The sequence below is a fragment of the Rhinoraja longicauda genome, chromosome 23 (genome assembly GCF_053455715.1).
Source record: "Rhinoraja longicauda isolate Sanriku21f chromosome 23, sRhiLon1.1, whole genome shotgun sequence".
Taxonomy (NCBI): Eukaryota; Metazoa; Chordata; class Chondrichthyes; order Rajiformes; family Arhynchobatidae; genus Rhinoraja; species Rhinoraja longicauda.
Window position 1 is genome coordinate 28,360,537 of NC_135975.1, and position 27,658 is coordinate 28,388,194.

Genomic DNA, 27,658 nt, shown 5'->3' on the forward strand with positions numbered 1-27,658 from the left:
CTGGACTAGGTTCAATCCATCAGGACTTTCAGCACTGGAAGAATGTTCCAGACACTTATCACCCTCTGTAAAAAAAAAAGTTGCCCCGCACTTCTCCTTTAAACTTAAACCCTCTCACCTTAAAGCTACGCCCTCTAGTATTAGACATTTGCACCCTGGGGAAAATGGTTCTGACTCTCTACCCTATCTACGCTTCACATAATTTCATATACTTCTACCTGGTTTCCCCTCAACCTTCAGCATTCCAGAGGAAACAAGTCTGTCCAACTTTTCCCTGTAGCTGAAACCCTCTAGTCCAGGAATCATACCAGTCTCGACCCGAAACGTCACCTATTGATTCATTTTCTCCTGGGATGCTACCTGACCCGCTGGGTTACTCCAGCATTTTGTGTGCATCATTTTGGTAAGCCTCCTCTGCACCCTCTCCAACGCCTGAAAATCCTTCCTGTAATGAAGCGACCAGAACTGCACGCAAGACTCCAAATGTGACTTAAGTGGATCCTTTAGCGCTTCATCAGGACTTCCTAACTCTCATAATCAATGTCTGACCCGACCGATGAAGGCATTTGTACCGCTCGGCCTCTGCCGCCGCCTCTGCTCGCCCGGTGGCGGTGGTGACAGTGGGACTTACTGGGGGGGCAGCAGCGGGTGGAAGGGCCGAGCGGGTGGAAGGGCCGAGCGGCAGCCGCCTCCCCCTCTCTCTGTGTCGTCACATCCGCCCCGCTGCGCTGCTGGTTGGGCATGTGGCCGCCGGCTCCCTGTGTCGTCACATCCGCCCCGCTACCGGGCCGCGCTGCTGGTTGGGCCTGTGGCCGCGAGCGCAGCGGGAGCAGCGGCGGCGCCCAACGCCGGGGTGAGGAGAGGGGACCGCGCTGTGGGGCCGGGGTGAGGTGGCGCCGGGGAGAGGGTGCGCGGGGTGGGGAGAGGGGACCACGCTGTGGGGCGCCGGGGAGAGGGAGCGCCGGGGTGAGAAGAGGGGACCACGCTGTGGGGCCGGGGTGAGGCGGAGCCGGAGCGGCACGGGGAGGCGAAGAGGAAGGGACCGCGCTTCTGCCTCCCCGGCACCGGCGTGTGGGCAGGCCGGAGAGCCCAGTGGCAGTTGTTATCCCAGCGGTGTGGCCTGCGCCGGAGGCTGGGGAGGAGAGGGAAGGAGGAGCAGAGGGGGAGGTAAGGAAGGAGAGTAGGGAGGGGATGAGGTGAGGAAGGGTTGCAGGGAAAGGTAAGGAAAGAGCGGAGGTGAGGAGGGAGAGGTGAGGAAGGTAGAGGAGGCAGGAGGTTAGTGAGTGGTGGGATGGTGGATGTTGATGCGGGTGAAGAGGCCGCCTGACGTGTGGGGTGGATGGGGACCCCTTTGTGAGGAGGGGGGACGATGGGGGGGGGGGGGGGGGGTTCTATATTTGTGTAGAAAAGATAAGGGAAGTCCCCGGTATGGCGTCCTGTGGGGATCCTATTGGAGGGAGGAGATGGTGTGAGTCTGGGAGAGGGGTTCCCTGTGGTCATGGTGGGGTTGGAAAGTGGAGTTCATGATGGTGTAAGCTTATTAGTTTGTAATGTTTTTGGAAGGGAGACGTATGGTTGGGCTCTACAACTGTCATGGAGGGAGATCCAAGGGTGGGGTTTGGAGCTGATGGTCATGGATGAGGGTGATGAATTTTGCCGAATTCATTGCAAAGAAGGCTGTGGAGGCCAATTTATGGATATTTTTATTGAGATTGATATATTCTTCATTCTGGTTCTGGTTGATTACTGCGCAAACACCTCATAAGTGGTTATCTCGCACAGGTTTGTGCGGGTGTCAGGTGTTAAGAAGGCTGGAGAATCAGGTTGAGAGGGAAAGGTAGATGAGCCATGGCTGAATGGCGGAGTGGAGTCTATGGGCCGAATGGCCTAATTCTGCTTATACAATTTATTAACATGAGCGGAGAGACTCAGTCCTGCCATTTGGGGATGGTGTGTGATGAAGGTGTTCGGTGGGGCAGTGGGACAGGGATATAATGGACCCATGGCCAACAGATGAGGAATGAAGGAGGAAAGAAGCATGGGTGGGGAAGTGGCAGGCCTTTGAGGATGGAATTGGTTTTTTCGTGGCACAGCGGGTAGAGTTGCTACCTGACAGTGCCAGAGACCCGGGTGCTGTCTGTATGGTGTGTACATTCTCCTTGCGCCCGCATGGGTTATCTCCGGGTGTTATGGTTTCCTCCCACACTCCAAAGCCGTGGAGGGTTGTAGGTTAATTTGTCTTTGGATAGAGAACTGGCTGGCAGACAAGAAGCAAAGAGTAGGAATAAACGGGTCCTTTTCAGAATGGCAGGCAGTGGCTCAGTGCTGGGACCCCAGCTATTTACAATATATATTAATTTTTTGGACGAAGGAATTGAATGCAACATCTCCAAGTTTGCGGATGACACGAAGCTGGGGGGGCAGTGTTAGCTGTGAGGAGGATGCTAGGAGGCTGCAACGTGACTTGGATAGGTTAGGTGAGTGGGCAAATGCATGGCAGATGCAGTATAATGTGGATAAATGTGAGGTTATCCACTTTGGTGGCAAGAACAGGAAAGCAGACTATTACCTGAATGGTGGCCGATTAGGACAAGGGGAGATGCAACGAGACCTGGGTGTCGTGGTACACCAGTCATTGAAAGTAGGCATGCAGGTGCAGCAGGCAGTGAAGAAAGTGAATGGTATGTTGGCATTCATAGCGAGGGGATTTGAGTATAGGAGCAGGGAGGTTCTGCTGCAGTTGTACAGGGCATTGGTGAGACCACACCTGGAGTATTGCGTACAGTTTTGGTCTCCTAATCTGAGGAAAGACATTCTTGCCACAGAGGGAGTACCGAGAAGGTTCACCAGATTGATTCCTGGGATGGCAGGACTTTCATATGAAGAAAGACTGGATAGACTCGGCTTGTACTCGCTGGAACTTAGAAGATTGAGGGGGGATCTTATAGAAACATACAAAATTCTTAAGGGGTTGGACAGGCTAGATGCAGAAAGATTGTTCCCGATGTTGGGGAAGTCCAGAACAAGGGGTCACAGTTTAAGGATAAGTGGGAAGTCTTTTAGGACCGAGATGAGAAAGTTTTTTTTCACACAGAGTGGCGAATCTGTGGAATTCTCTGCCACAGAAGGTAGTTGAGGCCAGTTCATTGGCTATTTTTTAGAGGGAGTTAGATGTGGCCCTTGTGGCTAAAGGCATCAGGGGGTATGGAGAGAAGGCAGGTACAGGATACTGAGTTGGATGATCAGCCATGATCATATTGAATGGCGGTGCAGGCTCGAAGGGCCGAATGGCCTACTCCTGCACCTATTTTCTATGTTTCTATGTCGCCATAAAATTGTCCCGAGTGTGTACGATAGAACTAGTGTATGGGTGATTGTTAGTCAGCATGGACTCGGTGGGGCGAGGGTCCTGTTTCTATACTGGATCTCGAAACTAAACGTGGGATTAGGGAGTGATGAAATACCGTATACAAATGGAGGAGGGCAGATAATGGTTTGGGATTGAACATGCCTTAAAAGGCAAAGTGAGTGTTGAATGTGTCAGTAAAGGCTGCGGGGATTGATAAGGGGTGCCGAGGCAGGTGGGTGGGTGGGTGAGGATTTTTTGGACATTACGGTGGAATAGTGTGCATAGCCTTGAATGCAAGGATTCAAACAGTGGGGCGACATCGTGACGCAGCTGGTAGAGCTGCTGCCTCACAGCGCCAGAGACCCGGGTTTGATCCCAGTCTCTAGTGCTGTGTGTGGAGTTTGCGTATTCTCCCCGTGACCACATGGGTTTCTTCCAGGTACTCCCGTTTCCTCCCACATCATAAAGATGTGTGGGTTAATTTGCCTCTGTAAATTGCCGTAATGTGTAGGACAGAACAAATGTAAGGGTCAAAAGGCCTGTACCCATGCTGCATCTCTAAACCTATCTGAACTTAAGTGAAAGAGTGATCGATGGTCCATGTGGGCTTGGTGGGCCGAAGGGCCTGTGTCCATGCTATGTCAAATCAATCAAAATGTTGATTACTGGTGATTTTCGTTGCCGACGTCTGACCACTCCTCATTGTGTGTGTAGGTCATTGGGGAACAGAGCTGCACTGCCTGGTAGCGGTGTCCTGAGTACTGAAGATGGCGATGAGACAGACTCCACTCACCTGCAGTGGCCACACGAGACCTGTGGTCGACTTGGCTTTCAGTGGAACAACGGCGTATGGCTTCTTCCTAATCAGCGCATGCAAAGGTGTGATTCGGGTGAAGGTAGTGCTGCCTCTGCGGTAGCACGATATTTTCAAGTCGTGTTAAATAAGTCTGTGTCTTGTATACCTTGTTGGCTGTTTATGGGGTGAGATCATCGACGTCTGTGTGTAGATAAAGTATAGTCTTCCTGTTGCTAACAATCTCGGCCCATTTTGTTTAACCACTCAGCTTGAGCCTTTGAACAGGATTTATTGACACAAAGGCATCCATGGGAATAACACCAGAAGACAGAAACGGAAGTAGGCTGTTTGGTCATGTCTACTCTGCCATTCAATCGCGGCTGATCCCCGCTCAACCCCATTCTCCTGATGTCTCCCCGTAACTTTTGACGTCCTTACTAATCACATAGTGAATAGTATGGAGTTTGAGCTATTTTTCGTTTTAATTTTGAACTGTTTATATTTGAATAAAGTGGAGAGTATCCACTTTACCATGGATAACAATCCTCGATACTCCAGCCATTGGTGGCGCGCATAAGTCAAGGTAGTGTAAGAGTACATGCTTCCATGCACAATGGTGTAGACAAAATGTAAGCAGGGAGTAATCATCTCCCCAGCGGACTGACAGTTATAAATCATAGGCTGTTGGCACATGGAAAGACCAATGCCGTTGAATTCTCTTTGACTCATGCCTTTGGAAATGAATTGCTGGTTCTTCAATATTTATATTGTTACAAATGTTGCCAATCCCCTCCAACTGCGTTATACCAAGAGCTCTAAGTGAATGCGGTGATTAAGCATTAGGAATATCAGATGTTATCAGGCAACTGAACCATCCTTTTAACAACTACTGAGCGGTCCTGACCTACCATTTACCGCACTGAAGACCCAGGGACTATCTTTAATCGGACTATACTGGACTTAATCTTGCACCAAGCGTTATTTCCTTTATCTTATATCTGTACACTGTGGGTGGCTCGATTGTAATAATGTATGGTCTTTCCATTGACTGCTTAGTTCACAAAAGCTTTTCACTGTACCTCAGTACACTTGACAATAAACTAAACCAAGTAGTAGTTTAGCCCTGGTAACTCTTGCCACTTCCATTCCTTGCAAAATGGACGATTAAATTCCTAATGTCCTAATTTTTGTAACACACTCCTTTTGTGCTTATCCTTCTTTCGCTTTGTTCTTTCTTATTTTTGGTCTTTTTTTTAAACTCCTTTAGCCCCAATCAATGTGTTCTATAACATCCTATCCTGTGTTTGATTCCTCCAACTTTGCCAATCTGCATTTTGCTTGTTTCTCTTTGAAACATGCATCTTTGACCAGTCTTTTGATATCCTGTCTTGTCATTGGACGCTTGCTACATTTTGTTCAGCGGTTTGAAGCACTTTGGGAAGTGCAGCAAAGGTGCTAAGTAAATGCAGGAAGTGGCACGGTGGCGTAGCGGTAGAGTTGCTGCCTCACAGTGCCAGAGACCTGTGTTTGATCCTGACTATGGGTACCTGTCTGTACGCAGTTTGTGCGTTCTCCCTATGACCTGGGTGGGTTTTCTCTGGTTTCTCCCGCATTCCAAAGATATATGTAGGTTAATTGACATGGTATAATTGTCAATTGTCCCTGGTGTGTTAAGGATAGTGTTAGTGTATCTCTAACCGAAACTAAAGCGGAGTGAATTAACATTGTACTGTTTGGTGTCCGTTCAGATGGCAAGCCCATGATGCGCCAGGGTGACACAGGGGACTGGGTTGGAACGTTTCTGGGTCACAAAGGTGCTGTCTGGGGAGCCACGTTAAACAAAGACGCCGACAGAGCGGCAACTGCAGCAGCGGATTTCACAGCGTAAGTTTTATTACATGCGACGGGACGAATAACGAGTAACAAAGGCAATAAATTACCTTAATTTGCCTCCAGGAGACGTAAAGAACTGCAGATGCTGGAATCTTGAGCGAAACATAACTCAGCAGATCAGGCAGCATCACAGGCAGAGGACACGGATAGGTGATGTTTCAGGTCTGGGTGGAAGAAGGATCCCCACATGAAACGTCGCCTATCCATGTCCGCTAGAGATGCAGCCCGACCCTCTGAGCTACTCCAGCACTGTGATAATTCATCTCTCAATATACTGTAAACAATACTCATGCAGCAGAAATTCTTGCTGGAATGTTATTTGGCTTTATTTTCCTTGAACTTCCCATATACTCGGGATATCTATGTATCATAACCTGTGATATTTGGTGTAGGAGGGAAGTGCAGATGCTGGTTTGCATTGAAGATAGACACAAAATGCTGGAGTATCTCAGCAGGACAGACAGCATTTCTGGAGAAAAGAATTACGTGACGTTTCGGGTCGAAACCCTTCTTTTGGCCGAGACGCAGCTTCCCATTTTCATCCCTTTCCGCAGAGACCGCTCCCTCCGCGACTCCCTGGATCACTCATTCCTTCCCACCCAAACCATCCCCTGCCCAGGTTCTTTCCCTAAAACACTCAGTCTGAAGAAGGGTGTCGATCCGAAACCTCACCTATTCCTTTTCGATAGAGATGCTGCCTGGCCCGCTGAGTTACTCCAACGCTTTGTGTCCTATTTTGTAAACCAGTATCTGCAGGACCTTGTTTATACTTTTTTAAAAGAAGTTTCCTGATTATTGTGCCATTTTGAAAGCTTTAACTGGATGCATGAATGGTGTGCAATTGTCTGACATTTTGTTTAAGAAAAAAATTGAGATTAGCAAGATGTGTTCAGAAATCCTTTTCAGTGGGTTATAATTTTTTGTGCATTGAATTATTTTGATGTGACTTGGTCCTTCCTTTTTCCTCAGCAAAGTATGGGATGCTGTGACAGGTGATGAAATGCTCACTTTAGCCCACAAACATATTGTCAAAGCCGTGGACTTTACTCAGGTAACATCTTTTCTAAATTCAGATAATGTTTTTGGCCGTAATATTTATAATATATTTATCTTGGTTTTTTTTTGTTTTGCAGGATAGCAACAACTTGCTTACGGCTGGGCAAGATAAAGTGTTGCGTATCTATGATTTGAACAAAACTGAAGCAGGTAAGGCATGGTTGCTGTAGAAAGAATTTACTGTGCCCAGTGGGGAGTTTTACATGCAGCAACAGTGGCATAGGGGTTAGAGCCGCTACCTCACAGCACCCGAGACCCGGGTTCGATCCCGACCTTGGGTGCTGTTTGCAAGTTCTCCCAGAGACTGCGTGGGTTTCCTCTGAGTGCTCTAGCTTCCTCCCACATCCCTAAGAGGTGTGTGTTTGTAGGTTAATTGGCCCTCTGTAAATTGCTCCCTGGTGTGAAGGCAGTAGATGAGAAAGTGGGATAACATAGAACTAGTGTGAATGGGTGATTGATAGTTGGCCTTGATTCGATGGTTCCAAGGGACTGTTTTCATGCGTTATCTTTAAACTGAAAGTAATCTCCATTTTCTCGCTGCTGAAGGGATTGCATGAATATGTGGTGATGTACAAGATTTTAGTTACTACATTATATAGAATTGACTAGAATTCTATATAGAATTGACTACTCTGTTACAGCAAGATACCGTTTAAAATGGTATCCAGGAAATGTCCTCCATGTTAATAAGGGAACAGCACATATTGATATTAGGTGGAGTCAAGTTTTAGCAACTGTTTTTTTTAATGCCTGGTTTATGGTTAAACTTGGTTAAAATTGCCACTGGTTAGGAATTTGCACGTATTTTGTAAGCCTGTTTACCTGGATCAAGTAAAAAAGTAAAACCACAGTCATGCTGTACGGAAACAGACCCTTTGGCCCAACTTGCCCATGCCAACCAAGATGCTCCATCTTAGCTCATTCCATTTGCCTGTGTTTGACCCATATCCCTCTAAATCTTTCATATCCACATAGTTGACCAAATGTCTTTTAAACGCCGATTTATTCACAAAATGCTGGAGTAACTCAGCAGGTCAGGCAGCATCTCGGGAGAGAAGGAATGGGTGACGTTTCGGGTCGAGACCCTTTGTAAGGGGTTTCTGCGCCGAGCTTACGCCCTACCTAAGGTCCCCGTGCCTTGCTCTGATCCCTTGACCAGGCCGCGCACACTGGTTCCCCCTGAGTGGTTCGACCCACTCACCCCTTACGGTTCTAGACACTGGACTTAGATGCAGGAGCGTTGATAGTGTAGAAAAATTCAACCAGACCAGATTTGAAAACCAGGGTTTAAATGAAAAGGCTTTTATTTAGCGCTTGGGACTATTGTCCATGAATACTTATACATTTCTATATGACATATCTATTATACACATATTGAATCACATGAATACCTTTGACTTATGAATCACAAAACGCACAGTTCTACAAGACATATTCACAAATACCTTTTTCGCTGAATTCTTAAACACACAGTTCTACAAGACATATACACGAATACCTTTTTAGCTGAATTCTTAAACACACAGTTCTACAAGACATATACACGACTGTAAGATGGGGAACGTACGACACATCGCAACATTGACCAACACATATTTCTTTACACACCCAACGTTTATTCAAAACCACCCTCCCCTCTACACTAAACTATGTCCAGGATATGCAAGATCGGGGTGCATGCTCACCATGGGGCTATTACTGGGGTTACTGGCTGTTCGTTTTTCAGTATTTCTCTTCGAGTTGCGTGCCTGTTCCTCTCTCTTGCATCCGTTCTTCTTGCCTGTCGTTTCTTCCTCCTGCATTCGTTTGACTTCCTTGCGTCCGTTTCTTGGAACCGGGTTTTCTCTGCGTTTAGAACCCAAAAGTTGTGGCCAGTTATATTATTCTGACCCGTCCTATCTCCCGCCAGATCTTGGAATCTCTTTGTTCAAAAAGATATGTATGAGTTCTTTCTCTGATCTGCGCTTATGTCCGGGGATACCGGGGATGGCCAGACGGTGATAATTGGTATTTCGTTGAGAGGTGATGGGTTTAACTGGTTTCCCATCACCTACCAGGTAGTTTTCTATGGGCTATTGTGCCCCCTTAACGAGATGAACTGTTTAGGTCGGCTTGGGGCATTGTGAGTATGCTGATGTCAGCGCCCCAGTGTCTGGACTTCGACCTGGTTTCGCAGGTTTCTGCATGGCCAATACCCATCCATTGTTCTGGCCGTGGCTTTGCAGAAACCTAGAGACTGGGTTGTAAGGTTTTTATTTTTTGTGGCTGGTCACGAGGTCCTGCGGCCATTTTAGGACCCACAGATTGTGACATCCCTTTGTAATCTGACCGCAGCCTTTCTCCGCTATCAGCCCCAGTCTCCCGTTTAAAATGTCCAAACTGCAGCTCTTTGGTTTTGGTGTTGCTTTCCGAATGAGGGAAAACTTCTCAAATCTTACAGTCCCTCCTGTTGATTTGCATAACCCCAGCTTATCGAATCAATTAAATAATGTGGTTGAGCAATGTTTTCCCAATTCTCCACATCCAGACCCCTGAGGTTTTAACTAAACTAGTGTTTCATTGCGAACGTACAGTCCCCATCTTTTAGGCTGACCTTTACTGCCCGTGTCCCGGGCAAAACTATATTACAAGTATGTACATTTTCATGTCAGACATATACACTTACACCTTGTCCCAGGCCGATGCCTCCGCCATCCTCCTACTGGTGTCAGCTTTAATGTAGGACATGAAAACAACACAACAGCAAAACGATACATTTTGTACATTCCTTCACAATCACTCTTGATACAAATTCGAAGAGGACAATATAAAGACATAGTTTACTCGGTGCGGAGGGGGCACGTCCTCCTAGCAGCTTGCGGCTGGGTCCTGCTCGCCCACCCGCACGTAACGGTCTCTCCATTCCCCTTGATGTACTCGGTTATTGAGGTGCTGCCCTCTTTTACATTTTACACATAATAAATATAATACTATCCCTGCTTGTATCACAACTAATGCGTGTGACGCTATCCTAACCCAAGACGGGACCTCGGTATTGGTGAACAGGTCCCACCATGGTGGAATCACAATGTCTAATATTTCGGACCCTATCTCTACTGTCTTTTGCTCCAGGGTGTAAAAGTGCCTTTGTGACACGGCGACTGCCTTTAACAGGGTTGTGAGATGTTCGGGGAGAGGGGAAATGGCGTACCCGAAATGCGCTACAAATCGCTGCAGGTCGGTGAAGTTTTCCTGTACAGTTAGGTGAACCGTGGAGGGTTCAGGAATGGGGACAATTTGCTGCTGTGCCACTTGAACCTCTGCCCTGGGTTTAAAACAGAAGCTGCTGTCTCTTACTGGACACGAACCGTGCTGTCCGTGTCGATAGTACTGCGCTGCAGTGGTAACACAATAGGTACCACCCCCTATGTATGCCACCTGTGGGGGCACATGGCTCTGTGCCATTGCCTCCATGGTACAATTCATAGGCTTCGCGCCAGCAGTCCTGAACCCGCATTGCTGTTCCGAAAAGGCATTCAAGTGCTGAGGACACAATATGATATGTGCTCCCCGGCTCCGACACCCCGAGATGTCAGTACCCGTCATCGACTGCTCCCAGCGGATGACGTGCGATGGGACCGCTGCATAGCGAATATGGGCTCCCCCCTGAATGACTCCAATGTTCTCCACCCTGTACACTGGTGCGGGCCTTGTCGTCTTGCCCAACACTAACATCCGCACCACTATTCCCATGACTGTGTGGTTTGACTGGCCACAATCTATGGGAACAGGGTATGCCTCCGACGCTAACCTGAGCTGGCACGGGGTGAGCGCATTCTGAAAGGGTAGCAGCGCCTGTAGGTGTTTGTTACTGATCCAGGACGGGACCAATCCTCCCTTTAGGTCCTCGAGGTTGCTGCGGCCCTCGCCCAGCAACCATGCCCCGTACAGTATGCACACCTCATTTTGCGCTGCCTGATCAGACGCGTTCCGATCTTCCCTAATCAGTGAGTTCACCGTGCCGGCATGCCTTTCCAGCTCGGCAATTATCTCGCGCAGGTGTAATGTCATTGCCTGGTCCTCATGCAGCTCGGACCTGACGACCTTGTTCTCATCCGTGAGGATGCCTTTTAACTGCGACTTTAACCTGTTAATCTGGGTCTGCAGCTCCATGGTATCTAGAGCGTTGACCACAGATGTCCCGGTGTTAAAGCCCGTAAATACATCATTCACTACACCCCTCCTATGCCTCCCCGTCTGACCCCAGTCCTCCGGCTCTTGGCTATACAAGCTCTCCTTGTCCACACTGGCAAGGTCAAACTCGTAAAATTGCCGGAACATGTTGGTCAGTAGTACCTGGTACAGTCTTTCAGTTTCCCTGGGGCACCACCCCGGCAACCGCACCTCGGTGAGGTTTAAGATCACCGAGGCTACCGCGTAGTGCACCCCCTGGTACAATACCTGGTCAGTCGGTATCAGTACCAGGCCATTCCCGGGCCCCTTAGTGGTTTTAGGGCACTCACCCTCCTGTGCTACTGCCAGTGGAACTGGGAGGTGTTATGCGTGGTCGTGTGATGAGTTCAGTGGCGTTTACCGGGATCGGGGAAAGGGGGACCCCACAAGCCCGCGAGCTAACATCCCACCTCATCCCCTTACCGTCATCCTGCCACTGTCTCTGGAAAAATATGCTGTTGCCCGTGGGGCAGCGATACCTCGAACCCCACATACACATATAAATCCCCTCATCCGGTTCCCACCATTTGTCCCAACACACACTCAACTGTTCTTTAGTCCCAGAAATAGTTCTGTGAGTGTCGTTGTCAAGTCTCTCCCACTCAACAGTGGAGTTGGCCATTGTCCGGCTCGTTTTCCTCAGCCACCACCGCCTGCTCGTGGGGACCTTCCCCGTGCATACCAGGCAGATCCTTTTGCCAACGGTGGCGCTGATCTTTTGGGCGATGATCTTGACTCTCGGGCACAATAATGAAGCGTCCCGATAAGCAAAACCTGGCGCGCTGGAATACTCTGAAGATTTCGATCCCAGCCATCCCGGCCACCGGCCTTCATGGAAGTGAACTGCGGTCTCCTCCGCTTCTCTCCTTCCAGTCCCATCGGTCGCGATGGGAGCCGTGTCCCCGGAGCAGCCGTAAATGATGATGTCCTTGGTTCGGCCCCGATAGGCCCACCCGCATCCGATCGCCGTGGCAACGACCCACCATACGAGTGCCTCCTTCCACTCCAGAAAACAGATAAAGAAGAATGGTATAGCCAGCCTCTTGGGGAGCGCTTGGCTTTGTTAACGCCTCTGCGGGCGGGTCTCTTGACCCCCAGCCTGCACCCCAAACCCACACATCCTGGACGCATCAACTTTATTTACAACTAAACTATCCCCACAAAACTTATCTAAAATACTTATCCTTATCTAAAATAGCTTATCCTTATCTAAAATACCTATCCTTATCTATATTACCTAAAATATAATACAGCGCCGCCTTCCCAGGGCGGCTCAGCTAATCCCTGTCAGGGCTGCAGCGGGTCGTCCCCTGCGGCTGCACCACGCTGTCTCCCACCTTTGATCCTCCGCAGTCTATTGCTGCCTGGCGGGGGCTAGGCCCCCTCTGAGACGTAAGCTCCCTCCTCCTTACTTGGCTCCCGTACCTCGGGGCGTGATTGACCTCTGGCCAAAACTTTCTACGTTGGGGTTTCCTGCTGGACCTACGGAGGATCACCTTAGGCACTGCCCCCCTGGACAGCCTGGCTGAGGATCGGTTCCTGCCGTGCCGCAGCTCGGGTACCCCTCGCAGCTACCGACCCTGGCCCCGCCTCATCCAGCTCTGCCCCCTTGGTGCTGGGTATACCCGCGGCATCCGGCCTCACTCTGCCTGTATCTACAGGTGGTGAGCCTTCGCTCGCTACCCCCGCCTTCCAGGTGCTTGAGTCGGGGACGTTACTGTCGTCCCCCTCCGACTCCTCTTCCTCCGTAATGGGATCCAGCCCCTGGTCGAGCTGATCAGGCTCTTCCTCGTCCGAATCCCACCCAAAACGCGAGACTCTCCATTCCTGGAGAATGTCCTCCCCCCTCACGCAGGCAACCTTGCCTGTCTGCGTGGCCTGCCTCATTCTTGGCTCTGAGTCCCCACTAACAGGGCTGGCCCCTGTGGTTGACCCCTGTGCCCCCGGCCTGTACAATTTACATTGATTGACATGGAACCACTTAATCCGCCGGGGCATCTTCACGGCGTAGACCATGGGGCTGGCTTTATCTACAATGCTGTAGGGCCCCGTGTAGAGTGGTTTGAAACTACCTACCCTAACGTAGTTCCGAACCATTACTTGTTCTCCTACCTCCCACTCCTGCAGCTTGCGCGGCTCCAGCAACAGCTTGTTGCCCAGGTGCTGCCTTCTCATGTTCCCAGCCGCCTGCCCGTGGACCTGCTTCAGATGCTCGAAGAGGTTCTGGACAAACCTGTCCCTCTTAACCTCTTCGAGCTGACCCTCCGTGAGCACCGGGGCCAGAACATGGGTGGGAGTGCGCATAACCCTGCCAGTCATCAGCTCGTATGGGGAATATCCCGTGCTTTTTGACTGGCTGGCCCTGATCCCCATGAGGACTAGGGGCAGGACCTCCGCCCATTTTTGGGGCGAGCCCGTAGCCTCCTTCCTCAGCCTTTCTTTCAGGGTCCTGTTCATGCGCTCCACAATCCCTGATGACTGGGGATTGTGGGCTTCGTGCCACTTCCCCTCAATGCCCAGGAGCATGAGGGTGTTCTGCATTACCTGCCCGGTGAAATGACTCCCTTGGTCGGACTCCACAAAACGAGGGAGCCCCCACCGTGAGAATACCTCCCGGACCAGGATCTTAGCAGTACCCAGTGCCGTAGCTGCCTTGCAGGGGAAAGCCTCCACCCACTTTGTGAACACGTCAATGAGGACGAGGTAGTACTTATAGCCTCCTTGGGTGGTGGGCAAGGGCCCGATGTAGTCGATCTGGATCGACTGCCATGGTCCCTCCACCCTCCTGACGTGTCCCATGGGCGCTTTCCTTTTCTGGGGGTCTGGGTTATTGGCAGCACAGACGAGGCAGCTGGCACAGAACTCACGGACCTCGTCCCTAAGCCCCGGCCACCATCCCGCCTGCTCTACCCGCTGCCACGTAACCTCCGGTCCGGGGTGCCCTGCCCCTGGACCCTCATGTGCCAGCTGGAGGAACTCCCTCCTGTGCTGCTGTGGCACAACCCATTGTTCGGCATGGAAGAGCATGCCTTCTTTTACAGAGAGGGTCTCCTTACCCTAGAGACCCTCTACCTGCTCGCCCTCACTAACTGCGCTGAGGACGGCTTTTAAAACAGGATCCTGAGCTTGGACGGTCCTCAGGTCCAGAGACAATGTGACCTTTGGGGTCCCGACGTTACCCTCCTTACCCTGGATCGCTGCTATCTGCCTGTGCCCATAGGGGTCCCAAAAAATGCCACTGCGGGCGCCCTCCTTGGCCAGGGCGTCCGCCTGCTTGTTGCCCTCCCACCGGGGCTCTGTGGCGGAATGAGCCTTCACTTTATGGATGTAAACCTCCCCTTTCTCCCCTACTGCGGCCAAAATCTGCTCTAGCAGGGGTTTAACGGTTAAAGGCCTCCCGTCTGAGGAAGTGTATCCGCGACGGGACCAGATGGCCAGGTACTCCGTACACGAATTGCAGGTGAACATACTGTCCGAGCAGATCGTGTACGGGGTTGGGAACCTCTCTGGGTGGGTGATAACGTACGCCACTGCGGACAGCTCGCCCTGCTGCGCGCTCATGAGACTGGGGAGCTTAATTGCCAAGGCAATGTCTGCCTTGGGGTCATAAACTCCACATCCCGTGAGTCGTTCGCCAGCTGACACCGTACTGGAGCCGTCCACATAGATCTCCCGGCCTGTGGGATGGATCCCAGCCCGTAAACCTATGTCGACGTCCCAGACCCCCTCCACGGAACACCGATGGGCCGTTCCGGGATATATTAAATTTGCCGCGAGCTTTGGCTCGCACAGACCTTCAATCTTTAGATTCATCTGTGAAAGGAGGAGGGTCCAGCGCGCGATGCGGGCGCTGCTGACAGTCCCATCCTTGATCCTTCCATCCAGAAGCATCTGGGTGGGTGTGTGATGGGTGAGGAGAATGATTGGAGAGGTACCTGTGAAGATTAAAGCCCTCTTCACAGCCCAATGCGTGGCTATAAGGTGCCTCTCGCAATTGGAGAAACTCCTCTCCACATCGGTGAGCACCCTGGAGGAGTACACCACTGGTCGCAGCCTACCGTGCCGTTCCTGCAGCAGCACGGCACTCAGGCTGTCCCCACTGGCTGCCACCTCCAGAGAAAACCCTTTCTCCCCATCTATGGCTCCTAAGGCTGGTGCGGTTTGCAGATCCCCTTTCAACTTCTCGAACGCGGCCTGGCAACCCTCATCGCAAGCCCACTCCACTCCCTTGTGTAGGAGTCGGAGTAGCGGGGCTGCGGTGGCCGCGTAGTCCTCGATGAAGTCTCTGCAATACCCGGTCAGTCCCAGGAAAGACCTCACACCCGTTATTGTACAGGGAATCGGCAACTCCTGCACTGACTCCCTCCTAGCCTGATCTATAGCCCTTTCCCCAGCGCGGATGGTCAGACCCGAGAATTTTACTTCTGGCAGACCGATCCGTGCCTTTTTCGGATTTATTTTAAAACCCTTCCTAGCCAGCAGCTCTAGCAGCTCGGTCAGCAGTGGACCGTGCTCCTCCTTTGTGTCTGTGAACAAAAGGAGGTCGTCCACATACTGCACGACCTGGTGGCGCTGGCTAAACTCCCTCAGGCTATCCGCCATACACTGGTGAAAAATGCTGGGGCTGTTGTGGAAACCCTGTGGTAAGCAGTTCCAGGTATACTGTTGCCCTTTAAAAGTAAAGGCAAACTTGTACTGGTCCTCCCGCCGCAGCGGAATGGACCAAAACCCATTTGAAATATCCAGCACCGTGAACATGGTCGCGGATGCTGGGATACTTCCTATGAGGTCGGCAACTGCTGCCACCGTGGGTGCGCAGGCGGGGATATTACTGTTGAGGACCCGGTAGTCCACCGTGGCCCTCCATGAGTTATCCGGTTTCCTAACCGGCCACAATGGAGAGTTCACGTGTGTGGCTATCGGCCTCAGCACGCCCTGCTGCACCAGTGAAGATATGGCTATCTCCAAATCGGGTTCTGCCTCCTTGGGGAAATTGTACTGCCTCTGGGGTCTGATCATGGGGTCCCCGTCTATGCTGACCTCAAACCCCACTACCCTACCACAATCGTGTTTGTGGGTCGCAAACGCGTTCAGGTTGCTCCCCACACACTCTTGTAGTTCGGCCGGGACCTTCGCCACCTTGCACTTGAGATCGTAACCCTCGGGCGGCTTCATGGTGCACAGAGTCCCTTTCCCCTCCTTTCCCCTAATCACCATTATCTCACCCGTACCGCCCTTGTCCACCCAAAGGCAGTGGTTCCGTAAGTCCACGAGGATCCCATGGCTTACTAAAAAATCGGATCCAATGATCCCCTTTCCACCCCCTTCTGTCCACTTCATTAGGATACACTCCCATGTGGTATGGAGTGCCCCCAAATGAACGGACAGCGGGATGGAACGCGCGCCAGCCTGTTCCTTCCCTGTGAACCCCGCCAGTGCGAAAGGGACCCCTGTGGACAGGGGAGAGTCAAAGGGTTCCTCTGTGTGGACCACGGTGCATGAAGCCCCCGTGTCCAACAGATAATTGCCCCTTTGCCTCTCCACTACCATCTCCACAAGCGGCCTCTTCCACGCATCGTAGCGGAGAGGACACAGATAGGCGGGCTGCGCGGGCTGATGTCATTGGGGAATGTCCAGTACCCCCCCGCACCCGGGGAGCCGGTAGCATTACCTCGATCATCGTTTCGATGATCTCGGGCTTGACTGGGACATCGGCGCGCTGGGTGGTGCCAACCCTATCCTCCTTGATGTGGGCCCTGCAATCCTTCCGCCAGTTCCCCACCTTACCGCACTTAAAACACTTGGACTGTGTGGTAGGGTTACCCTCCTGTCGCCACCCCTTTTGGGCCGGTGCAGTAGCCTCCGCTACGTGCACCTTCCCTTTTACTAGCCGGGTGGTCGTACTCCGGGTGTTTCTATACCCTACCGTGAGACGGTCAAAAACTGCCTCCTCCGTGCTGTTTGTGGGATCAAACCAGGCTTTCGCCTGCTCCCTGACGGCTGCCAGGCTGTTTGACACCAAGCATCGGAGCCACTGGGCTTTCCTATTCCCGACCAGGACATCCCGCGCGGGTTCTCCCTGCATCTGGAGGGTCTTCCCTAATCGGGCAAATGGACCCTCATCGCCCATCCCCAAGACTTCCAGGACCTCGTCCCGTAGGAGATCGTAGGTCCTGGTCCCTCTTTTACTCTCATCTGAGAGGCATTGGAGGATCGAGCTGTCCAGGGAGAACAGCAACAATTTTGCCTGTTCTCCCTCGTCGCAACCGTTGATTGCGGCGGTTTGTTCAACCTCCCTGAAATGCAGCGAAGGGTCCCCTGATTCGGACAATTTTGCTACATGCCCGATCATAGCTCTTAACTGCTGGGAGTTGTGGGGCACCACGATCTCGCTCTGAATGGGTCCGGCGTCCCCATTCAGAGCGGCGGGTCCCCGTCTGGTTTCCAGGACCGGGCACATGGGCGCCGGTGCCGAGTCCTCTACCGGGAGCTCCTCTCTCTCTCTCTCTCCCCTACACTACCCCTTTCCCAGGATGCCTCGTAGCTAGGGGGATCGCGGAGTTTGGGGGCTGAAGCCACCATGGTCTTTCTGGGGACCTGAACCGGGACCTTCGCACCCGCTAGTGACTGGCCCGCGGGGGGTTCATCAAACAAACCAGCCCGCTTGCTTTATTTAAAGCACTCCGCAGACCCTCTATCTCCTGCAGGCAGGCCCCGTGGTCAGCCCCTTCCGACCTGTCCTCTAAAACCATTTTGTAGGCTGCCCTAACCCCCTTGAGGTTCTCTTCCTGGGTCTCCAGCTGGTGGCTCAGGGAAGCGCACTGCTCCCGGAGCATGCCCTCACTGAGCATAGCCTCAGTGATCTGACACTCCATCAGCTCTACCCGGTGTTCGTGGCGGTTGGTCACGACCCGGCGCTCCTTGTTTAAAGAGTCCAGAGCCTCGATCAACTGGTTCCCACCCGCAGCCTTCTCCTCTACCTCCTCCTGAAGGTCCCTGATCTGGGCTGCCTGTGCCACAACCACGCGGTTCAAAAGCTGGACCTGCCTTTTATAGCAGGTCAGCCAGACCGCCTTTTCCACAGCTTTCTTGTGGGCTTTACTGGCCGTCCACCGGATCGCTGCATCCAGTGGGCACTTGTCATCTAATAAAACACACATCCATTGTTTGGTGATATCGTCCCTAGTTTTCAAATCTTTTTCCGGCACACTATCATCCTGCTGCCAGTGTCCCTTCGTGGTCGCCATTATCTGTAAGGGGTTTCTGCGCCGAGCTTTCGCCCGACCTAAGGTCCCCGTGCCTTGCTCTGATCCCTTGACCAGGCCGCGCACACTGGTTCCCCCTGAGTGGTTCGACCCACTCACCCCTTACGGTTCTAGACACTGGACTTAGATGCAGGAGCGTTGATAGTGTAGAAAAATTCAACCAGACCAGATTTGAAAACCAGGGTTTAAATGAAAAGGCTTTTATTTAGCACTTGGGACTATTGTCCATGAATACTTATACATTTCTATATGACATATCTATTATACACATATTGAATCACATGAATACCTTTGACTTATGAATCACAAAACGCACAGTTCTACAAGACATATACACGAATACCTTTTTCGCTGAATTCTTAAACACACAGTTCTACAAGACATATACACGACTGTAAGATGGGGAACGTACGACACATCGCAACATTGACCAACACATATTTCTTTACACACCCAACGTTTATTCAAAACCACCCTCCCCTCTACACTAAACTATGTCCAGGATATGCAAGATCGGGGTGCATGCTCACCATGGGGCTATTACTGGGGTTACTGGCTGTTCGTTTTTCAGTATTTCTCTTCGAGTTGCGTGCCTGTCCTCTCTCTTGCATCCGTTCTTCTTGCCTGTCGTTTCTTCCTCCTGCATTCGTTTGACTTCCTTCTTGCGTCCGTTTCTTGGAACCCGGTTTTCTCTGCGTTTAGAACCCAAAAGTCGTGGCCAGTTATACTATTCTGACCCGTCCTATCTCCCGCCAGATCTTGGAATCTCTTTGTTCAAAAAGATATGTATGAGTTCTTTCTCTGATCTGCGCTTATGTCCGGGGATACCGGGGATGGCCAGACGGTGTTAATTAGTATTTCGTTGAGAGGTGATGGGTTTAACTGGTTTCCCATCACCTACCAGGTAGTTTTCTATGGGCTATTGTGCCCCCTTAACGAGATGAACTGTTTAGGTCGGCTTGGGGCATTGTGAGTATGCTGATGTCAGCGCCCCAGTGTCTGGACTTCGACCTGGTTTCGCAGGTTTCTGCATGGCCAATACCCATCCATTGTTCTGGCCGTGGCTTTGCAGAAACCTAGAGACTAGGTTGTAAGGTTTTTACTTTTTGTGGCTGGTCACGAGGTCCTGCGGCCATTTTAGGACCCACAGATTGTGACATCCCTTTGTAATCTGACCGCAGCCTTTCTCCGCTATCAGCCCCAGTCTCCCGTTTAAAATGTCCAAACTGCAGCTCTTTGGTTTTGGTGTTGCTTTCCGAATGAGGGAAAACTTCTCAAATCTTACACCTTCTTCCCCCTCTGTCTTTTAAATGCCGTTATGGTACCTGCCTCAACTACCTCCTCTGGCAGCTCGTTCCACTTCCATGTAAAACTTGTGGAAACTCTGTGTCCCAAATGACTTTCAAGCAGCAGGAGTGCATTTGAAGTGCATACAATGCTGTAGCATGTGTTGAGTTGCTTCTAATTTGTGACTGAGAATCTGCATAACGACTGATCTGTGCATTTTAATGCTTTTGGTCGAGGAATGGTTGGGATGGTTATATGATGGGATGTTTATATGATGGGATGTTTAACTTGTTAAATTACCTCTAGTGGCGGGGAGTTATGTAACCATAGTGCCAGGAATGTGTCTGAGTAGAATTGTGAACACAGGGAGCGATTTGTGTATGACAGAATGAGGGACGGAATAATACAGGTCCACCACCGATTTTCTGGCAACTGATGGTCCAGCCCCTCCTTTAATCTAGACATAATTATAAGAGCGCATTTGAAATCCCCCCACCCCTCAGACGTCCCCCCCCAAACATGTGGTGCCTACGCCGGGTGAAGCGGCTGATCACGACCTCACGGAGACTTCTGCGGCTGATCAGCGAGTCTAATTTGCTCCCTGGACCGGGGCTCTGGAACTTCAGTCCAGCTGGGGCCGGCAAATCCATTCCCATAGCCAACTTCCGCAGATGGAATTTGCGGGCCGGTATCGCGGCCCCTCGGCGGCCCTGGCAGACGATTCCGCTACCATTCAACGACTCTCGGGGGCATGACCTCTGCTGGTGCGGCAAAATGGATTATTCAGAAAGGCTCTGGAACCAAGGTTGTCACAAAATCGGTGGTGGACCTGTTAAAGAATTCCAAGTGAGAGTATGAATGTAAAGGGAGGTGTGGCGAATGGTGCCAGGAAGGAACACATGCATTTGTCAGCATTTTTACCTCTTGGTCATAAGAATTGTGTTGGTGACAGGTGGGTGTTTATAGTTTCAGATCTCAAGTTTGTTTGTCGCTCTTCCAATATTCACATCATTGTTAAAGTTGGTATTGTGATAGATTATTATTTTTCTCACAGATCCTTTGGAGATCAGCGGCCATAGTTCTGGCATTAAGAAAGCACTGTGGTGTAATGGGGACAAGCAGATACTCTCGGCAGCTGATGACAAGACAGTCAGGTGAGTGTAGTCAGACTCTTAAGAACTTCCAAACTTTAAGGATTAAAGCTTGGAGCGTTGATTCTTAGTTAATGTTGTGGTTGGTTGACTTCTGCCATCGGATGGATCTACAGGAGTCGCTGCCTAAAAAAGGCAGCCAGCATCATCAGCGACCCACACCACCCTGGCCATGCTCTCATTTCACTCGTGCCTTCAGGAAGAAGGTATTGGAACCAGAAAACCATGATCTCCACATCCAGGAGCAGCTTCTTCCCCACAAGCAGGCTCTTGAGCACTACAAACACCAACAAAATGATGATATATCTTGGTTGGTTGGACTCGGGACCAAACTTTTATTTAGCACTAGTATTGTTTTTTTAATTTATTGAACTATTATTTATGAGTGCAGTGTTTATGCACCTGTTATGCTGCTGCATTGTTTCTATTTTGGTGCATATGACAGCTAAATGCTTGATGGAGAGGAGTATTTTATTTAGAGCTGGTACATGTGAACCTCTATCTCACCTGGAAGGAATCTTGACTGGTAGGAAACACATGACTTGGTTCGTGCTTATTGGACCAATGTCATGGTACAATTCTGAAGATGATATTGAAATGTTGGGATAAATTTGCTTTTTATAGAAAATATAACTATTGTATATTCTAACTTGGCAATCATGTTTTTGAAAAGGTTGCAATGTATGATGATGACGGCGCCTTAATTTGCTTTTTTTAACTTGCCATAGTTAGAAAACCGTGGTATCTCTTTTCATCAAGTGCTGCAGAAGATGTTAAATGCTTGAATGTGAAGTGGTGTAATATAAATTGTGAATCTAACCTGCAACTTTCCCCTTTACAGGCTCTGGGACAGGGCTAGTATGACTGAGGTACGGACGCTGGATGTACCTTCGTCTGTAAGCTGTGTGGAATACATACCCGACGGGGAGATCTTGGTTTTAACGTACGGGAAAACCGTTGCTTTTCACAATGCACTCAGGCAAGTCAAATTCTGGAACATTTTGTTATCTCTTGGCAACTTAACAAATATACTCTTGTTCATATCTCGTGTAATCAATCAGTTTTCGAATTAAAACTTTACATATGCCTCGTAGAAACAAGGAACTGCAGGTGCCGGTTTACAAAAAAAGACACCAAGTGCTGGTGTAACTCAGCGATCAAGCAGTATTTCTGGTGAACGTGGATAGGTGACATTTCGATCGGGACCCTTCTTCAGACCTGGCCCGAAACGCCAACTATCCATGTTCCATTGATGGTGCCTGATCGGCTCAGTTACTCCAGCACTTCGCGTCCCTTTTGTGTGAACCAGCATCTGCCCATCCTTGTTCCTACAAAGAAATAGCAGATATATTGAATAAAATGTTAACATCGGTTATCATTGTGGAAGACTTTGCTAATGTGCCTAAGGTAGCAGACTGGTAAGTCTGCACGGTAGCGCAGCGGTAGAGTTGCTGCTTTACAGCTAATGCAGCGCCGGAGACTCAGGTTCGATCCTGACTACGGGTGCTGCACTGTAAGGAGTTTGTACGTTCTCCCCGTGACCTGCGTGGGTTTTCTCCGAGATCTTCGGTTTCCTCCCACACTCCAAAGACGTACAGGTTTGTAGGTTAATTGACTGGGTAAATGTAAAAAATTGTCCCTAGTGGGTGTAGGATAGTGTTAATGTACGGGGATCGCTGGGCGGCGCGGACTTGGTGGGCCGAAAAGGCCTGTTTCCGCGCTGTATATATATGATATGATATGATATGATATGGAAGTGTTTACAAACACTCCAGTGATAAGGGATAGAGTATTGGATAAAGCTGTGGGGAGGAAGGATTCTAAAGACAGACAAGTCGTCAGCAACCAACACCCTGATGGTGTAACGGGGGAGGGGAGGGGGGGGGGGGTAGATGCAATGTATTTACATTCCCAAGAGGCCGGTGCATTTAAGCCGGTGAGTGGCAACAAAGGAGATGGATTGAACACTGGCTTTCACGGAGTTGCAACAGTTGGAATAAACATCCTTCAGACTGGAAGGAGTCAACTAGCGGAGTGTCGCAGGGATTGGATTTTGCCCTGTAATTGTTTATTGTTTAAATTAATGTCCTGAAAGTAAGGTTGATTAGTACGGGTGTCAGGGGTTATGGTGAGAAGGCAGGAGAATGGGGATGAGAGGGAGAGATAGATCAGCCATGATTGGATGACGGAATAGACGATGGGCCGAATGGCCTAATTCTGCTCTTATAACTTGTGAACCTATGAAAGAAGGAACAGTATGCAAAGTTTTAAAATGCAGCTGGGGGGGGGGGAGTGGGGTGCAGTCCATTATTGCACATTGTTCACTGTAACCACTGTCCCTGCTGCTGATTCCCGCAATCTGAATGAAATGGGAGGTCTGAAATGGTGCTGGGATGAGGAAACCCTGCCGCACTCTTAAGTGAGATTCCCACGACCGGCTGCCTGCCCGGAGTTCTGGGTGAAACTCTCTTGACATCAATCTTTAATGCTAAGTTATTTTTAATAGCTAAAAAATTATTTTTGCTACTGCAGGTTAAAAATACTTGTGGCTGTTTGTTACGTTGTTTAATAAAGTGTACATGGAAGCAGTTGCTTGTCAATTTCTATGGCTTGTCAATTTCTCTGCCTTGTCAATTTCTCTGCCTTGTCAATTTCAACAACTTGTTCTTAAAGAGGCAGTGCTATAACCGGATTTTGTTATAAAGCAGTGCATAATAATGAGAGTTTACTGTCTATAGATGAAACAAAATAAGTATACAGTCACGTGAATGGATTCTGTGACTTTGCAAAGGGATATAGATTGAGTGATGATAAAAGACTGGCTAATGGAGTTTACCGTGTGGAAGTGTGAGGTCATGCACTTTAGTAAGAGAAATCAAAAGGCCGATTATTAAATGCGGAGTGCAGATGAGGGAAGCACTGAGGGAGCTCGGTGTTCTTGTACACCAATCACTAAAAGCTAACTGGCTTGTTCGACAGATAATGAATGCAAGTGGCCTTCATTGGCAAGGAGTTGGAGATGAAGGCCAACAAAGGGTAGCCCCTTTGCTTAAAAGCTGGAGTAATATTGGAGGCAATACAAAGATTCACAGGCTTACTCCTGAGATGACAAAGGTGTCCTACCAAGAGAGACTAAAAACTTTGGGCTTATATTCCTTGGAGATTATATAGAACTGCCAATGCTGATTTAACAAGAAAGGACACAATGTGCTGGAAATCTTCAGGCTGATCCAAATGGGGTTTTGCAGAGTAAATGCTGTGATGTTTTCACTGGTAGGAGAGTATTGAACAAGGGGACATAACTACAAGATAAAATTGAGTATAGAAATCTCTTTTCCCAGTGGGCAGTGAATCTGTTGGAGATCTCTGCCCCGATAAGGTGGGGGCACTGACAAAGGATGGTTTATTGCTCTTTGAATACTTTGAGCCCTTATCTCTTAGCTATCCCTGATCCACCTTTTTCAATTCTGTCATCATGTCTGCAAATTTCCATTGCCCATAAGAGCTGCCAGTGGTAATTTTGGATGAAAGCTAATGGAGTATAAGCAGGCCATGTTTAGGAATATAGTTTTGCACTCACAAGTTAAAAATATCGTCAAGCTTATGCAGTCCAAGCTTGCAGAACAATCAATCTGAAGAAGGGCCCCAACCCAAAATGTCACCTATCCATGTTCTCCAGAGATGCTGCCTGACCCACTGAGGTTTCTTTGGTAAACCAGCATCTACAGTTCCTTGTTTCTACTGCAGAGTAGCATTTTTTTCATATGGTTGAAGGATTTGGGTGTATTCTGAGGTTTGTTTTTATTTCTTCTACAGTTTAGAGTTGATCAAAGCTTTTGACGCACCAGCTTCAATCAACTCGGCTTCTCTTCACCCCGAGAAAGATGTTTTTGTTGCAGGCGGTGATGACTTCAAATTGTACAAGTTTGACTATAATACTGGCGAGGATTTAGGTAGGTCTTCATACCTTTAGTGCTTTTGAAGCATGTTGATTGTTTTGACTGTTAAATTTTACTTGAAATGACAATGAGTTTTGCATATTGCTGAGTTCAACCTAATGTTAGTTCTAAAGTCGATTTGTCAGTGTTTCTTTGCATTGGTGGTTCGGAAAGCTGCATTCTCTACATCTATTGTGGCTCGGGATCCTCCAATGGGGACACAGTGGGCAGCACAGTGGTGCAGCTGCAGAGTTGCCTCATGACAGCACCAGAGACCCATGTGGGGTCCTGACATTGGGCGTTGTCTGTGCAGAGTTTACATTTTCCTGTGACCGTGTGCATGGGTTTCCTCCGGGTGCTCTGGTTTCCTCCCACATTCCGAAGATGTGCAGATTTGTAGGTTAATTGGCTTCTGTAAATTGTCTCTAGGGTGCAGTATAGAACTTGTGCATGGGTGATTGTTGGTCGATGTGCGCTGATGGGCCTGTTTCCACTCTGCATCTCTAAACTCAAACAAAACTAAAATACCTATTAGATAGGATGTTGGCATTGTTTTCCCATAAATTACATCTTCTGGAGTCCCTAATGTCGGTGAAAATGGTATGTCTCAATGACTGCCGTGTCTAGTATACTAGATTGTATTTTAACTAGGCTTCTACCTGGTAATTTCTTTAAACTTTCTTGTCTGGTCCCTTGGATATTTGAAGGTGATCTAGGTTTGCCACCTTTGTGCTGATGATTAGTGTCAAGTTAAGAATAGAGTGGCAATTATGAAGTAGGAAATGGATTGTCTGAACATGTGGATAGACTGAATACATAGACTCATGTCTGTTAGTACATTTACATTGACAATCCCGAGTTCTTGTTCTTTATTGGAACTACTTGTGGTTTTACTGTTGCTAAATTTTGATTGCGATTTGAAAAATGCTGTCAACTCTAAACAAAAATCTTTTGCCCTTGTCCTATTGCCTTTGATTTCAATGCTGTTGGCTTGCGGTGGTCATGGATTTTAATATTATAGATGTAACGTGCCTGATAACTGCCTTCAAACATAAACATTCAAATGACTAGAAATTGAAAATGAGCTGAAAATAGCAAGTTTGTTCCCTATATCGGCCCAGCAGATCCACGCCGACCAGCGATCACCCCCCTACACTGATACTATCGTACACACAAGGGACAATTTACAACTTTACCAAAGTTAATTAGCCTACAAAACTCGACGTCTTTGGAGTGTGGGAGGAAACCAGAGCACCCAGAGAAACCCCACATGGTCACAGGGATAATGTACAAACCTACTCAGTCACGGGGAGAATGTATGAACTCCGTACAGACAGCACCCGTAGTCACGATCAAACCCGGGTCTCTGGCGGCTATATGGCAGCAATTCTACCATTGCGCCTCTGTACCGCCCTCTATTATTAAGCATGTAAATTATATTTCTTTGCAATAGTCACCATGTTCTAAGACAAATATTTATTTTTAAACAGAGTCATACAAAGGTCATTTTGGTCCCATTCACTGCGTGAGATTTAGCCCCGATGGAGAGCTGTACGCCAGCGGTTCAGAAGATGGAACCCTTCGTCTCTGGCAGACAACTGTTGGCAAAACCTATGGATTGTGGAAGTGTGTACTCCCTGGTAGGTACATCTTGGTCTTTCTCTAGCAATGTGACCCTTTATTATATTTAAATAGAGGATTCGAAGGAATGTTTTTTTTGGTACGTTTGGTAAATGTGATTTTAAAATTTTCGTCCCAAGCCAATAATTGGCCTATTGGGGAATCTCCCTGCCGGAGGTCATCTGTTGCCAGCCCTGATTTGTCACGGTCCTTTCTTGCTTCCAAACCAACACCCGTCCCCACACGCACAATCAGTCTGATCAGAGCCCCAGGCGCAGGGAGCAAATTCTACCTGCCAATTGGGATAGAAGTCCTGATGAGGTTCGAGATCAGCAGCCTCGCCCGGCCTGGGGAGGGGGAGGTTGAGGTTGCATTTTGTCTGGATTTGGGGGGGGGGGGCACACTATCAGTTGAAGGATAATCAGTGGTGGGCCTGTAGCTAATTTGTCATTGTCAATTGCATTTCATACACTTTTTTTCAATTACAGAGGAACTTGGCTCTGAAAACTCTGACTCCATCTACGGCACACCTCCAGAGGTAAAAGCTTGAACTGACAACCTGAGACACTAGCGAGCAAGATGCAGACCAAGCTCTGAGTCAAGAAGCAGAAGAGCGTGTCCTCCATTTTGTGTTAACAGCAAATGCAAACAGCTAAATGGAATCTTATCGATAACTTAAAATCTGTTAACTGTCTAAAAGTCAAGAACTTAGTGTCTGCAAGTAAAATAGTAGACCTGTGCACATCCAACGCAGCTGCTTAGCATCTTAGTGTTTTATTGAATCTGCTCAACGACACCAGTGTATATAAAGTAATAACCAATTTCTGTTCACAAAGTGCTGAAGCTACAGCTGTAACATCATGGATTCAGATGTTTTACTTTAAGAATGGAATTTTTCACATAAAGGTTCAGTGCTAATATTTTGGTTTACAATTAAAGTTATTTAGTTTGCCATTTTTCATTTTAAATGGTCTGCAGTTTGTCATCATTTGCAGCAATTTGTATAAATTAAAGTCTTGAGCAGTATTAAATTGGCCCATCAAACAAGGCATCCTTAAGCTCATTTTGTACTTCTATGGGTATTTACACCA

General features: G+C 49.0%; 1 protein-coding gene across 4 annotated transcripts; it reads left to right on the forward strand.

Moving 5' to 3' along the window:
• The first annotated feature begins 744 nt into the window (after positions 1-744).
• strap (serine/threonine kinase receptor associated protein) lies at positions 745-27,535 on the forward strand. Of its 4 annotated transcripts, none has more exons than XM_078419938.1 (10): positions 745-853; positions 4,064-4,228; positions 5,894-6,029; positions 7,008-7,089; positions 7,172-7,244; positions 20,913-21,012; positions 21,851-21,988; positions 24,826-24,962; positions 26,438-26,587; positions 27,056-27,535. In XM_078419938.1, the coding sequence occupies exons 2-10, from the start codon at positions 4,117-4,119 to the stop codon at positions 27,115-27,117; spliced, it is 990 nt and encodes a 329-aa protein (XP_078276064.1). In that variant the 5' UTR covers positions 745-853; positions 4,064-4,116; the 3' UTR covers positions 27,118-27,535. The 4 variants fall into 4 exon arrangements, with proteins under 4 accessions (XP_078276064.1, XP_078276065.1, XP_078276066.1 ...); XM_078419939.1 differs by having other exon boundaries at positions 770-885; XM_078419940.1 differs by lacking the exon at positions 745-853 and adding an exon at positions 980-998.
• The last annotated feature ends 123 nt before the right edge of the window (positions 27,536-27,658 follow it).

What these genes read in the sequence shown, in the direction of transcription:
- strap (XM_078419938.1), top strand. Translation starts at nt 4,117, where the DNA reads ATGGCGATGAGACAGACTCCACTCACCTGCAGTGGCCACACGAGACCT. An exon ending in GCAGCAGCGGATTTCACAGC is followed by an intron (nt 6,030 to 7,007) that starts GTAAGTTTTATT and finishes CTTTTTCCTCAG; the next exon opens with CAAAGTATGGGATGCTGTGA. An exon ending in AAGCCGTGGACTTTACTCAG is followed by an intron (nt 7,090 to 7,171) that starts GTAACATCTTTT and finishes TTTGTTTTGCAG; the next exon opens with GATAGCAACAACTTGCTTAC.